Source organism: Nerophis lumbriciformis, linkage group LG08 (genome assembly GCF_033978685.3).
Source record: "Nerophis lumbriciformis linkage group LG08, RoL_Nlum_v2.1, whole genome shotgun sequence".
In the NCBI taxonomy this organism is placed as follows: Eukaryota; Metazoa; Chordata; class Actinopteri; order Syngnathiformes; family Syngnathidae; genus Nerophis; species Nerophis lumbriciformis.
In genome coordinates, this window is record NC_084555.2 from 37960225 (window position 1) to 37976504 (window position 16280).

The 16280-nt window shown below is 39.8% G+C and overlaps 1 protein-coding gene across 4 annotated transcripts in view; it reads right to left on the reverse strand.

The window, feature by feature from the left end:
* slc38a6 (solute carrier family 38 member 6) overlaps positions 1-16280 on the reverse strand; it is a 38840-nt gene that overhangs the window by 14446 nt on the left and 8114 nt on the right. For all 4 annotated transcript variants that reach the window (XM_061968862.2, XM_061968861.2, XM_061968863.2 and 1 more), the window contains exon 6: positions 13977-14055. In XM_061968862.2, coding sequence (XP_061824846.1) covers positions 13977-14055 — 79 coding nt within the window. The remainder of the gene's footprint in view (positions 1-13976; positions 14056-16280) is intronic.

Sequence of the window (16280 nt, forward strand, 5' to 3'; positions counted from 1 at the left end):
TCAATTATGCTTTAGATACAAAATAGCCACTAAAAAATGGCATTCTTATACAATTCACCAGAGATCATCATATGATGCATACGATACCAGTGCACCCGCACAAATGTCTCTCAACCTCTAAAAAAAAATAAGGGGGGCATGCGTTACTCAAGGCTATAAGACATTCAGAAAAAACGTGGTAACGAAATGTCAGGGACAGCAGGGATGTTTTTAAAGTTCCTTAACATGAGACGCGTCTGGAAATTTGTCTCCATTTTATGCTCAAATACAGAGTGACAGTCCCCTCATGTGGTACCCATTAAAGGCTTTAGCTCTCACAAACCGTAACAATTATGTAATTCCCATTCAAACATTACATCGCTTCATCAAACCATGTATTGTTTTGTTTCGTTTTTTTTTTTTTTTTACAAAGAGAGGGGAATAAAATTTGCTTTCATCATGATTGAGGCGGGCCAGGTGTTGAACGTTACACATGTGGAAGGCAGGTCGGCTCCGCTGTGAGTCGAGGTCAGACAGGAGGAGTGGTGCCTGGCGTGGCGGCCGCAGCATGGGGCCAGGGCGCCTGGCTCCGGCACTCTTTATGGGGATCCCAAAGTCGGCAGCACCTGTTCTGACCACTTCAACACTCAGTGACCCCTATATGGCAGTTTCACTGCAGCTAGAGAGTCAGCATGGGATGCTGATGGATTTATCTTTGTATCTTCACGTATCCTGCCCAGTAACTCAATTTCACGCAGTCTATTTCTCACGTCACGTCCGGCTCCGTTTGGCTAATTAAATTTGCGTGGTTGGTCAACCCAGCGTCTGTTTTTAATGGGTACTTGGCGACATTTTACTTTTCTGAAGAAAAAATGCCCTACACTTTCGTTGTTTTCGGCTGTACAAACCGTTCAAATCACGAAAAGGATAAACATTTCTTCGAGAATTCCTCGAGAGGTAATCAAGAAGGGTGGGGGAGTGCAAAATTTTACAAAAGACAACAAGAAAAGTTGCACCCACTCAGAGTCAACGAATGCACGAGTTTGCAGTGATCATTTCGTTAAAGGTTTGTTTGTACTTTTAACATTTAGTATTTCCTATTCAAGTAGGATTTTGATTTTATTTGCATTTCTTAAAAACACATTTTTGTTACGAGTGTTTTGTAAAGCCCCAACTCGGCGAGTCTAAATAAAAGAAAGCAAATGTGAGCAAAATCTAAAAGAGTTAAGCTTTTACCAAAGGCAACAGTCATAAATTAAGCTTTCAGCACAAACACAACGTTGAAATCTATAGTGATATTTTGATAAAGACGGGGGAAAAACATGCATACTCGTAAACGGCACGGGCAACATCAAGGCAACAAACATGGCTGTAGACGCGAAGTCAAATCATGAAATGCAACCTTACCCTGAGCAAAAACGACGCATTTTTCTTCCGGGAGAGTCTTGATCCCAATTTCCTTGACCGAGCCATGTACAAAGAAGATGTATACCTCCATTTTTTTCTAAGCTTTCATCTGTTTTGTTGTGTAGAATGATGTCTGAAGCACAAGATAGTTTGATATGTCTGGGAACTCCACCAAAAAATAATCCTTGATATAACTCAAATCTTTTTTTGATAAAGTATAGGGATCTATTCCATTGCATAGTTGGATTTTTTGCTAGTATCTGCTGTTTGCAGGAAGGTCTTGGCCCCTTGCATACTTGGATAGATCGTGCGCTGCTTGCTGCACAACAGTCATCTTAGCTTGGTTGACCACCACGGTTTTTTATTTGCGGGAAGAAGTCAAGTGACGGAATACAAGCAATAGGTCATGTTTGAATTTATTTTTTGACAAAAGCACCCTGCATAGTAGGGATGTTCCAATCAAGGATTATGCTGCCGGTTTCGATACCGATCATCCATAAGTGAGATCGGCTGATCCCAATACCAATCACATGTATTAACGGTCAGTTTTTCAATGTAATGTTTTTCAACAGTAAACAATAACCAAACCAAAAACTACTATCTATTACTCATTGAAAACATTTTCATTCCTCCTCAATATGAAGATAGATCTGATCACTCTAGTATATATAACTGATATTACCATTGAGGTCTTCTTTTTTACATGTCCTGTACTGACGGTGACAATGCTGACACACCAACAGTTGTTGTTATATTATCCTCTCTTTAGACTCCTATTCATCTCTTTGTTCATTAACTGTTAATAACATGCTTACTTTCTGCCGTAACACGCTTCCATCAACACTTTAACTTTACTAAACACGTGTTTCGTCTGATATTTCCAGGGCTACCAAGCCTCACACTGTAAATGTGAGAGTCACCCAATTTCACCCTTTCTCATGCCACACGCCACAATTGACATTTCTCACTCTTATAATTTCCCATTCACTACTCTATATTTTTTATAATAATAAACTTTTTTCCTTGCGGCATTACGTGGTTCAAGTACTGATTGATTGACAGAAAGAACCAATGTAAACCGATCAGAAGCAACCGAAAGCAGGTCTTGGCATCTTTATCTTTCACACACACCTCAGGGCAGTGTAGTCAACTTGGCGACTTTCTCGCTAAATGTAGAATCTTTCCAACTCCTCTTAGTTACTTTCTTTCTAAAAAGCAACTAGTGACAAATTTAGCGACTTTTTTAGATGTTTGGAAGACATGAAAACGGATCCTTAACGTACAAGCGGCAGCTGAGCCTTTCCTCACAGGCGGTCGGTCACCTGTCTACTATATGTCTCCTCTTGGACAGCTTGTACTAAAAACACATTTCGTTGTACTTTCAAGTGCAATGAAAATAAAGCTCCATTCCAGTCCTAGCAGAGAGGAGACACACACCCACTCTGTACAAAGCTGACGCTGTTTCTGCCTTGGTTTACCGAGTGAAATAATGACAACGTTTCATCACTGTTACGCTTCAAATAAAAATAAACCTGTCGTTCATGTTATGGTCAGTCAATAGATTTGGTTAGTTCATGAATATCAGAAGCCTTTAATTTTTGGATCAAATTTGATACTCTAACATTTAACGATTTAAAGCAAAAAAAATACAACTAAAGTTTAAACTAAGAATCAACAGAAGAAAATTAAATTACAGTTCTAATCATAATTTCCTTATTTATTTATTTTTAATCATTTTCATGTGTCTCTCACCACGTTATTCCTCTCCTACATCGTCCATTATAATCAATTCAGCAAATGAGACAATTATGTCACCTATGAACTTCTAGAAACTTTTATAACAGTCAATAGCTACATTCCTTACTGAGGAGTTTGCAACACTGGAAGATGAAGAGGGCTCAGAAGAGATTGAAGACAGTGAGGGTGGAATTGAGAGATGTAAATGAATAACACAGGTACAGAGGATGAGACAGAAGAGCCAGCAGAGAAAACACTGGAGATGATTTTAATTTCTAATTTCTGGGTATTTACAAACCCCGTTTCCATATGAGTTGGGAAATTGTGTTAGATGTAAATATAAACGGAATACAATGATTTGCAAATCATTTTCAACCCATATTCAGTTGAATATGCTACAAAGACAACATATTTGATGTTCAAACTGATACAATTTATTTTTTTTGCAAATAATCATTAACTTTAGAATTTGATGCCAGCAACACGTGACAAAGAAGTTGGAAAAGGTAGCAACAAATACTGATAAAGTTGAGGAATGCTCATCAAACACTTATTTGGAACATCCCACAGGTGTGCAGGCTAATTGGGAACAGGTGGATGCCATGATTGGGTATAAAAACAGCTTCCCAAAAAATGCTCAGTCTTTCACAAGAAAGGATGGGGCGAGGTACACCCCTTTGTCCACAACTGCGTGAGCAAATAGTCAAACAGTTTAAGAACAACGTTTCTCAAAGTGCAATTGCAAGAAATTTAGGGATTTCAACATCTACGGTCCATAATATCATCAAAAGGTTCAGAGAATCTGGAGAAATCACTCCACGTAAGCGGCATGGCCGGAAACCAACATTGAATGACCGTGACCTTCGATCCCTCAGACGGCACTGTATCAAAAACCGACATCAATCTCTAAAGGATATCACCACATGGGCTCAGGAACACTCAGAAAACCACTGTCACTAAATACAGTTCATCGCTACATCTGTAAGTGCAAGTTAAAGCTCTACTATGCAAAGCGAAAGCCATTTATCAACAACATCGAGAAACGCCGCCGGCTTCTCTGGGCCCGAGATCATCTAAGATGGACTCATGCAAAGTGGAAAAGTGTTCTGTGGTCTGACGAGTCCACATTTCAAATTGTTTTTGGAAATATTCAACATCGTGTCATCCGGACCAAAGGGGAAGCGAACCATCCAGACTGTTATCGACGCAAAGTTCAAAAGCCAGCATCTGTGATGGTATGGGGGTGCATTAGTGCCCAAGGCATGGGTAACTTACACATCTGTGAAGGCGCCATTAATGCTGAAAGGTACATACAGGTTTTGGAACAACATATGCTGCCTCCTAAGTGCCGTCTTTTTCATGGACGCCCCTGCTTATTTCAGCAAGACAATGCCAAGCCACATTCAGCACGTGTTACAACAGCGTGGCTTCGTAAAAAAGAGTGCTGGTACTTTCCTGGCCTGCCTGCAGTCTAGACTTGTCTCCCATCGAAAATGTGTGGCGCATTATGAAGCGTAAAATACGACAGCGGAGACCCCGGACTGTTGAACGACTTACGCTCTACATAAAACAAGAATGGGAAAGAATTCCACTTTCAAAGCTTCAACAATTAGTTTCCTCAGTTCCCAATCGTTTATTGAGTATTGTTAAAAGAAAAGGTGATGTAACACAGTGGTGAACATGCCCTTTTCCAACTACTTTGGCACGTGTTGCAGCCATGAAATTCTAAGTTAATTATTATTTGCAAAAAAAAAATAAAGTTTATGAGTTTGAACATCAAATATCTTGTCTTTGTAGTGCATTCAATTGAATATGGGTTGAAAAGGATTTGCAAATCATTGTATTCCGTTTATATTTACATCGAACACAATTTCCCAACTCATATAGAAACGGGGTTTGTAAGACTAGCATTAGGGGGTCACAGTGCAGGGAGAGCTGTTGGAGGTGAGGACATCAGTCTTAAGGTATAAATCGACGTTAAAACAGGCCAAATCAGTGTTAAAAAAGATCAAATTTCTTTTAAACGCATCATGCAACCAAAGTCTCACTCTTGTCTTTTTCTGAAACTTGGCAGCCCTGTATTTTTGGTTACCGGTAGCTTAGCACTTTTCTTAGCTATTAACATGTCTGCTCCTGCTTGCTCCCAGTGTGTAACATGTTTAGCCTCATCCTAATACTTGATATTGATAGCTACTTGTTTGCCATAATGGAGGTGATTATTATTAACTTAGGGGTGCGGTTCTACGCTTCGTATGGAGACGCATATTTAGATGCTAGCTTATCAGCTGAGGAACTAAAAATAAATACAGTGTCAGCCAGAGAGGCTCTGCGTTTGTGATCAACATTAAAAAGGCAATAATTGGAATTAATCGGCAAAGGCAATCATGTACTTTTTCAAGAAAATTCGCCAATACTGATCGGAGGATGATTGATTGGCACATCCTTAGTACTACGGATAGGTACCAAATCCGTTACGTTTTTGGCACCAGGCACAAATTCACGTAAAATCCAACAGTGCCATTTTACGCTACCTGGGTTGCGCATGACGTCACGCCGACTCAACCGATTTTTAGCACTTCCGCACTTGGCAATTACTCCAGCAACACTGAGAGCCAAACTACCTCTAGGTCGTTTTAAATGCTAACATAAGTAATTGACTTTAAAAAAAGCTCCAACGTAAGTAAAGTAAGGGTGCTAATTTGATGCTAATTTCTATTGGCTTTGTTATAGACATGCTAATGATTAGCATTAGTTATTCTATATGGCGATTTCAACACCTTCAAATTTGTTATTAAAAACTACAACTAAGATGCATGTTACAATTAAACAGCTGGTGTGTAATAAGTACAATACTTACATTATTAACACTTTTTATGGTGCAACAAAATATTGGGGACGGCGTGGCGAAGTTGGTAGAGTGGCCGTGCCAGCAATCGGAGGGTTGCTGGTTACTGGGGTTCAATCCCCACCTTCTACCATCCTAGTCACGTCCGTTGTGTCCTTGGGCACGACACTTCACCCCTTGCTCCTGCTGGTTAGCGCCTTGCATGGCAGCTCCCGCCATCAGTGTGTGAATGTGTGTGTGAATGGGTAAATGTGGAAATACTGTCAAAGCGCTTTGAGTACCTTGAAGGTAGAAAAGCGCTATACAAGTATAACCCATTTATCATTTATTATTAGACAGCAAAGACTGAACTGACTCGTCAATACACCATAAACTACACACAATTGCAATTTAACGTCTTGGACTTGCAACTGTAATTGAGACTCAGAAAAGGGTATAATAAACCAAGATATAACAACTAGACAGCAGTTATTATTAACTCGTTTTTAAATGTTGCAATACAAATTAAGATAGGCACCTGTCCCCCGCAACCCCAAGAGGGACAAGCGGCAGAAAATAGATGGATGGACAAATAATATTTATTGACACACGAAAGTACCACAAATTGGTACCGTTGAGCACCGGTATCGATTTCCAGGTACCGGGAATTGGTAACGTATTGGTTTAAATGTGAATATCCTACATGGACACTTGTATACAGACAGAGCAAATATTACAGGGGACTCAAGAAGAGTTGTGTTTTTTGTGACCTATAAATGATGTTACAATGTTGGACACTGAGCTTCCACACAGTTTTAGATATCTCTGCCTGCGATTTTTTTGAGTATTTTTTTAAGACTGCCTACGTAGTGACATCCCAGGGAGGTGGACATACATACAGTATGTGGTCATTCTTGGACATGCTGTCTCAAAAAGCCTCCTCTGCCTTTGCTGAGCCTACACAGCTGAAACTGCTGGCGGTGGAACTTCTATATGTTCCTTTTCGTTTCATGCATTCCCGCCTGCTCAATGTCTGGAAAATAAATACTATAGAATGAATACTTCTGTGTCCAGAAAAATAATAGCAGTGATGTTCATCTTCAAGATATACATTTAAACAGTGTACATTTTCAAAAGGAATATTTTGATATTTTTGGAGAGGGCACGTAGGGCGTTTGTCGCCCCACAAACAGCCATCTTGCATCCAGACTCAAAAAATTTACACCAAAACATATTATCTCGACCACAAGGAAGTGTGTTAAATGTAGGCTAGAAGCATCATATATGTTTTCTATTTATATATATATATTGCCCATGACATTTTTCCACTAATTTAAATGTATTTCAATACACATAGCTCCAACACAATGTAATGTAGTTTAAAAATGGCAGTGACATGACCACCCTATTCAGTGTACCTTGCAGGTTTAGGTAGGTAGCGAATAGCGTCCCAGTTGTCAGCTTGCAATTATCGCAACAGTTTTCAGTTACCAATTAGCATGCTAGTTGGTAGCTAGAGATTAGCGCATCAGTTGTCAGCTAGCAATGAGTGCGCCAATAATTAGCGAGCGATTAACGTGCAAGTTGTCAGCTAGCGATTAACGCCCCAGTTTTTAGCTAGCAATTAAAGCGGCAGTTGTCAGATAGCAATGAGTGGGCCAATTTCAGCTAGCGGTTAGCGCATCGCTTGTCAGCTAGCAATAAGTGCGCCAAATGTCAGTTAAAGCACCGGTTTTCAGCTAGCGATTAGCGACACTATACTGCAGGGGTCCTCAAGTACAAATCTTGAAGGTCCACAAATGTTTTTTTGAAACAGGCTGGGTCCGTTTATTATCGGTCAAGCTTATATAGTAGCAGGAGGTAGGTAGTTTAACATTTTCTTAAAATTAACAAAAATAAAACAAATATCCAATAAAATACATGAAATATTTTCTTTGAAACAAAAACAAATAAGAACTTTGAAAAAATGTGTCTTCTGCATTTGACCCATCCCTTGATCACCCCCTGGGAGGTGAGGGGAGCAGTGGGCAGCAGTGGCGCTGCGCCCGGGAATAATTTTTGGTGATTTAACCCCCAATTCCAACCCTTGATGCTGAGTGCCAAGCAGAGAAGAATGCTGGTATGAGCTTTTAAACATAACCCGTTAACTGCTGCCAATCAAATGGTGAATAAGATACTCTTTAGGGTTCATATGTTTGTAAATCTGGCTGTGATGAAGTCAGTGCCTCACCAGCCATCAACCTCACCGCACGTCACTGCTCTGTTGCTATTTGTTGTTGTGTCATAGATTTAACAAAAATCTTGCTTGATGTTTCATATGACTTTTTCAGCCTCGTGATTTCTTTTTTTCTTAGCTCTGAATCATGAGGAAATGTCTCTTCAAATTCGCGGTGCTCTTTCAGATAGTGACGTTTCAGATTTTCACTTTTCACCAGAGCAACAGTACTGTTGCATATTAGACACATTGGTCTGGTACTTGCAGTAAGTAGGATGAAAACATATTGCTCTGTCCATTCTTCCTTGAAACGTCGGTTTTCCCTGTCCACCTTTCTTTTACCAGCCTGAGCCAACTTGGAGCATGCCATTGTGATTTGATTCACATTCAGTGACTGACGAGTGAACAGTTAGCGAAGTAGCGATACGAGACAACTGTGTGCCTGCAGCGAAAGGTTCCATATGCACTGTGCACATGTGTATGACCCAGGTGGTAACAGCCTATCAGCGCGTCGTTGTGATAGAGATGACAACCCATACCCTGGAATTAGCCAATCAGAGTGGCGTTCTCTCGCTCTCACTCCGTCTCTCTCTCTTTCTCTCTCTGAGAGAGAGAGAAAGAGAGAGAGAGAGAGAGAGAGAGAGAGACGGAGTGAGTGAGACACGAGAAATGTAAACGAAACGTGGAGATATTTGACTAAAAACAACAAAGAACGTTGACTTGCGCTAGCGATAACTCACAGATAAATACAATTATTATATTTTTTTATTATAATTATAATTATAATAATAAAATTTTTTTTTTTTTTTTTTTTTACTATAATTCGTGCTGGGTCCGGACGGACACGTCGCTGGGTCCGGACATGGACCGTGGTCCGCCTGTTGAGGATAACTGCTATACTGTATCATTTTAATATCATAGTATTACACAATAACAAGGTACGTTTAGAACCAGTTTAATTTAAAACACAATTTTATACAAGATATATAAGTAGGGGTTCTCTGCTCCACTTATCAGTCTCAGTCTGGGGGTCCTTACTCTGGAGACCCGTGCTCTAATTTAATACAATGGGGACTTTTAACTCTCCTGGGAAGACCTACAGGATTTCAGAACATGGGAATTTTGTCCATTTACACTAAAAGAACATTTGTGAGGTCAAAAGACCACGGATGCTGGACTGAGGCCTGCCTCACAATCATTGCACTAGTTCAATCTGAAGGGGTTTGATGTGGTCACGGCTCTTAAATTATTCGACATTCGGAAATCATAGAACTCTTTTTAAAAATACTCAGAGGGGAGCCGCAACAAGAAGTCAAGTTTCCCACCCCATGTGTATCACAAGCCCTAATTGATTAATCACTTGGTAATGCAAAAAAGATTTCCATTAGGATTCGTTCCAAAGACGCTGTGGGCTTATTGCAGAGGAGCATAACATCTTGAACCCCGTGAAATGTGGAAGACACAAGATAGCCCCAAGCTAAGGATGGAGCAAGACTGCCTTGGAGTCGGCCTCAACAAAGTGTTTACTAACAAAGTAAAGCTGGCTAACGCGGCACAATCTCACATCCACAGCTAGGGAGAGAAGAAACATTTTGTTCAAGTTTCGTCTGACTGCTTTCCGATAAATGGGCCATAAAACAACAACGATTTTTAACAGAAGACGCTGTAATACAAAACATCTCAGTTATTCCGGCTTTGATGGGCTTGAGTGCGCCTCAGCTTGCGTCTCAAAGCCAACTCATTAACAGAGATCTATTTTGTTTTTCTCAACGGCGTGCGGTAATTATACTGGCAAAACTGATATCCCCTTGTATCAATCTGATTCTGGAGAACATGTGCGAGAGATTTAAGGGTGAGAGCAAAGAGCTAATAAAAAACAGATGATCCAACTCCTGATGGAGGGGAGTGAAAGGCGCTTGAACGGGTTTAGAGTCTGTGGTAAAAAATAAAGTGATACAAGTCACTACGTTGATTTCTCTGTGAGGGTGAGGCGCTTCAGAGCAGCGGAAAGTCAGTGTATCTGAGACTAATGTGTTGCTCTGTTTTTTGACACACACACAGCATGCGAGTAGTGGTAAAGCTTTAGGGAGACATTGTCCTCTACCACATTATTCTCAGGTTTCTTGTTGCCTAGTTTTGTGGTCACACGTGTCAAAAATGACTTAACATTAGGTACTTCTGCGCAAGAGCTGCAACAATAAAGGGAATAACTTAAGTTTAATATTAGTTAAGAATTAATTTTAACATGATTATTTTGACTAGTGGAATGCATTGGTCTCATGGTTGTTTGTCTGCCAGCACATACATTTGATTGTGCACAACAAAAGTGGTCATGTTTACATTTTGTATGAGAGCAACAGTACTTCTAAGAAAACAACAACAAAGGAAAACAAAGAGGCTGTCATGTATTTTTAATCCTCATTAAGTCAGCTAGATGAGAAGACAAATCCTACAGTATTTAAGAGAGGACTGTGTAGTAAAATACTGCAGTGTCCAGAGCTGAAGCAAATCAACATTTGCATGTGGGTTTATTTTTGTTCTTTTTAGCTGTGTATCTTCAAAAGTTACACTGATGATAACCATCAAGTATTGTTTCAGCAGGTTTGGAACCCTGGCTGCCTCGATACCAAAAATGTGGTACTAAAAATAGCACCTCAAAGAAGCTGGTTCCAATAGGCAGCAGAAACAATTTGAAGCCGTCCAATACGGGTGGGACAAAATATTAGTATCGTATGCATTATATGATGATCTCTTATTCTTTCTTCAGTCACACACTTACGTGCTGTACATTATTGTTGTTGTTGTTTTTTTTTTTTTTAAAGTTTAGTTAAGTTGTTTCATTTCAGTCAAGTACATACAGCAATAAGCAACATTATGTACACACTTTATATGTTCAAAAAAAATAAAAAATAACTGTGAATGTTGTCTGTCTATCTGTGTTGGCCCTGTGATGAGGTGGCGACTTGGCCAGGGTGTACACCGCCTTCCGCCCGAATGCAGTTTAGTTTATTATTTCTTCGGTTAATGGTCAACAAAATAAACAAAGCTGAGATAGGCTCCAGCACCACCCGTGACCCCAAAACGGACAAGCGGTAGAAAATGGATGGATGAATTTATTTGATTATGTGTAGGTTGAAGCATCATATTAGTTTGCCTACCACTCTTAAACCGTTTTTTTTTTTACTTTGTTCTATTCATTTACAAAATGTGGACAAAACATTTATGTTTCACACTGCTGTTTAAGTGCACACAGATGTTCATAATTAAATTTTAAATGTATTCCTTGTTTTTAAATCTTTTTAAGTGTGCTAAATTTTAACATTTCTTATTCTAAATTATTCCATAGATTGACTCCTTTAATTGAACTTTCTTTAACAATGCGCACAGACACACTATTATATATATCTGATGTATGACACAGAAATACTTCCAAAGTTTGCGAGTAAATAGATATGATCAAAATAGTATCAATCACCGAAGATTCACGATTTATTTTAAGAGATAATAAGGAAGCCAGTCACGTCATCGTGTGACGTAGAGGTAGGAACCACAGATCTCTTCATCACCAACAATGCATATCCTGCAGACTTTGTGAGAGCCAACTATGATTACTTTGGGAAAACCTATGAACCATAAACTTATATAGTTGATCCTGAATTAAAGGAGGATGCGCTACAAAATATAGAAGCTCTGCTAAACAAATCTATCTTTAGTGAAACACTATAGCATCATGTAGCAGTATTACTAAGTGCTAAACAAGACATTCAAACTACGAACATGATAAAACAATGGCTCACTGTACAATGTCTGCTCTTACTTTGATGACGACTGATAGGATGTCCATATCTTTATGTGAAGAATTATTCAAGATGCACACAAAGGTTTAACAAGGAAAAGTCTCCCTGCAGACACTCTCTTAGGTTGTGTGTTGTTTGTCTCCATCTCCGGGTATGAATTGAATGTCACAGATGAACAACTTCTACATGTATGGCTAAATCCTCCTACTACCCAGATGAGAGGCATGATTTATAATATAGAATAACTTTGACGAGCCGAGACGCAATGATGCGGGAGCAGCAGCTGAGGGCTACAGAGCTGTATGTTTTATCAACCTGCAGCTAAAAAATAGTCTCTGTGAGCCCTTATAATAACAAAATCACTAGAATTTGGTTAATATTCAGGTCACAATATGTAAATAGAGTATTGTTGGTGGGTTTTGGATGGTTATTCAGAGGGTTTTGTGGGCAAAATAGAGAGCCCCCATTGACTACATCGTTAGCGGACGTATTATGTATTATTTATATACAACTTAGAATGCATAAAAAAAGAAAAACACATGTGTTCATGTCTTGTATAGGGATTGTGAATAATAGACAGCACACCTCTCTCTAATTTTTGCGTATGTCCAGTTCAAAGCGGAATATTCAAAATGGCTGACTGAATTTGTGGCATTTTGAGATGTCTAGACAGCATTTTCACATACTTTGCAGATTCTACATACAATTGTATGTATGTATGTATGTATATATATATATATATATATATATATATATATATATATATATATATATATATATAATGGATACAATGGAAAACAATTAAGCATATGAAGTCAACTTATTTTTCCAGTCTACTGTTATTTTGAATACCAGGTGAATTCTGAATGCTACATATTTGCTGCCATCTTGTAGTCAATATAATTAATTCAATGACCTTTGGAAGTACAATCCAAACAACCTTCCTGAGTCATGGTGTAAAAAAATGTATATATGCAACTAATATACAGGTCAACACACATGGTCACACGTAACACATCCTGCTCACTGAAACATTCTGGATATTATGAAAAAGGTCCAAACACCATAAAACCAATTCTAAATTACACCCATTTAAATCCATTAGAGTGCAGGATGGGAAAAATGTAAAACACTCTCTCCACACTTATCCATGTTTGTGGCAATTTAGCTGCTTGATATTTCTGATTGATTACAAAACTTTAAGAAGGTCGTCACGGAAGTAAACAAGGCAGAAGTCAAACTTTATTTTTTTACACACACACACACACACACACACACACACACACACACACACACACACACACACACACACACACACACTTTACATGCAGTCAGCTTTCGTTCCCCGGTCAAACTGTTTTAGCCCAATGCGGCCCCCAAGTAAAACATTTGGACACCCCCTGGTCTACAAGATCACTTAATTGTATTTATATTCTCAATCTATATATTGTTCATCGCACAGTAGCTGTATTACAATACAATCATATTCAGGCCGCTTGCACAAAAAATAGAGAGAATCCTGTCTGGTGCAATACATTTTTGGTTGTGATTGCAACAACATTGTGATCGAATCCTAGGCTAGATATTCAACTTTATTTTAATGATGTTTAATTTGTTGTTTTGCACTAATGATATATTTTTTCCCTATTACCGTAGTTTTTGGACCATAAGGCGCATTTAAAATTCTTTCATTTTCTAAAAAATTCGACACTGCGCCCTTTAACCCGGTGCACCTAATGTACAGATTAATTCTGGTGGTGTTTACTGACCTCAAAGCAGTTTTATTTGGTACATGCTGTAATGATAAGTGTGACCAGTAGATGGCAATCACACATTTTCGACCCAACTCTCTAGTTTGATACACCCATTAAGTGTTTCTAAAACAGCCTTCTCTCATCTCCGTAATATCGCTCAAATCAGCCCTATTTTGTCAACCACAGATGCTGAGATCATTATTTATGCGTTTATTACGTATTTGAGGAATTTCTAGCAACAAAGAGGCTTCAACTGTACCTACCCGGACTGGTCTGGACTTAGGAAACTGGTGATGGCTGCAGGAAGCTCTGACTTCAGGATGAATAAATATGACGACATGGCTGCGAGAGGGGAGATGTACAGTTTAGATGGTGTGCATTTGCAATGGAAGCACAAAAAAGACACAAAGCACAGCATGCCTAACACATTGAATGACACCCTGTGTCCAGCACACAGGGTGTAGGGGTCTGAGTTAATGCAGACGGGTGGGGCAGGCAGCTCATGGGGATCACAAGCAAAGCCCTCGGTGCAGAGAAGCAGACGCTGTGCAGATTTTTGGACCGCCGGAGCAGCGCATGAAGAAATGAGGGGGGAGGAATGCAAACAATAATGATATCTGACGCTAATCCTGCTACTTCTCCCCTTTCTCCACTTTCCTCCAACTAGGAAACAGGACATTATCAGCCTCCGACATCCTTCCCTAGACAGCCAATCGAAGGAAGGGATCAGGGTCACTTCCTTGGGTCATACTTGCCCCAAAAGCACAAGAGGCGGGTGAATGGAAGTGGAGATGGAGACCAGAACAAGAGAATGTTTGTGGTGTGAAATGAGCTTCAGATGCAGCGTGTGGCCGGTGATAAGGGCAGACGATGTTTAGGGATTACATTTTGGGAAGGCAGACACAGCCTGGGTTAGGTGGGACCTTATTGCCCCCGGGGAAAGATTTTGGCGCTTGCTGTTAAATAAACTACGACCATAATCCCTCAAATCCTGCATATGTTTATAAAAGAGAACTCTTCCAATAACCCTCCAGCCCACACAGACACAAGGACACTCAAGGAAGCGTGAAAGTCTACCAGTAAATGGACCTGACGTCACGTCACACACATTTGTTTGGTCCAGTTTTTGCATAAACCTTTAAACGGATGCAATACATTTATTGTTACATTAGCACCGCACTCTATATTTTGCCGAAAGTTGCTGTTTAAATTTCATTTTTAAAGTTATAATGATGCAAATCAGTCAAACATGTTGTGTACGCAACTAGAAATAAAAAGAAGCAGATGCGTGCTACATGTTTTTTCCTTTAGGAGCGGGGGATATTTGTTCTGATGTCCCTTACATAGGGTTAAGCAAAGTGCATGAGCTGGCGACTTGTCCAGGGTGTACCCCGCCTTTCGCGCGAATGCAGCTGAGATAGGCTCCAGAACCCCCCGCGTCCCCAAAAGGGACAAGCGGTAGAAGATGGATGGATGGATTCAGACTTTAGCATTTTGTAGGGTAAGTAACCGTATTTGGTGTCTGAAGTAAAAAAGGATGCAACACACCTCACTATGAGGCAGCAGAAACATTTGATTTTTGCCAGCCAATCAGAAAGAGGTAATCATATTAATAATACTGATTTTAAAAAAGGCAGCCCGGTGGAAGAGGGGTTAGTGCATCTGCCTCACAATACGAAGGTCCGGGGTTTGATCCTGCGCTCGGGATCTGTCTGCGTGGGTTCCCTCCGGGTACTCCGGCTTCCTCCAAAGCCCAAAAACATGCACCAGGGGATAGGTTGATTGGCAACACTAAATTGGCCCTAGTGCGTGAATGTGAGAGTGAATGTTGTCTGTCTATCTGTGTTGGCCCTGCGATGAGGTGGCGACTTGTCCAAGGTGTACCCCGCCCTCCGCCCGAATGCAACTTCAGCGACCCCCCGAAACCTCAGAAGGGACAAGCGATAGAAAATGGATAGATGGATGGATTTAAAAAAATGCAATACATATATGCATAATGACAATATTTAGTAGCAATATAAAAAAGTCTAAAGTAGTTTTTTTTCCTGCCCAGACTTCATTTTAGTGATGCACAATGCAACAATGTGGTTGAAGAAATACAAACCCCGTTTCCATATGAGTTGGGAAATTGTGTTAGATGTAAATATAAACGGAATACAATGATTTGCAAATCCTTTTCAACCCATATTCAGTTGAATATGCTACAAAGACAACATATTTGATGTTCAAACTGATAAACATTTTTTTTTGCAAATAATCATTAACTTTAGAATTTGATGCCAGCAACACGTGACAAAAAAGTTGGGAAAGGTGGCAATAAATACTGATAAAGTTGAGGAATGCTCATCAAACACTTATTTGGAACATCCCACAGGTGAACAGGCAAATTGGGAACAGGTGGCTGCCATGATTGGGTATAAAAGTAGATTCCATGAAATGCTCACTCATTCACAAACAAGGATGGGGCGAGGGTCACCACTTTGTCAACAAATGCGTGAGCAAATTGTTGAACAGTTTAAGAAAAACCTTTCTCAACCAGCTATTGCAAGGAATTTAGGGATTTCACC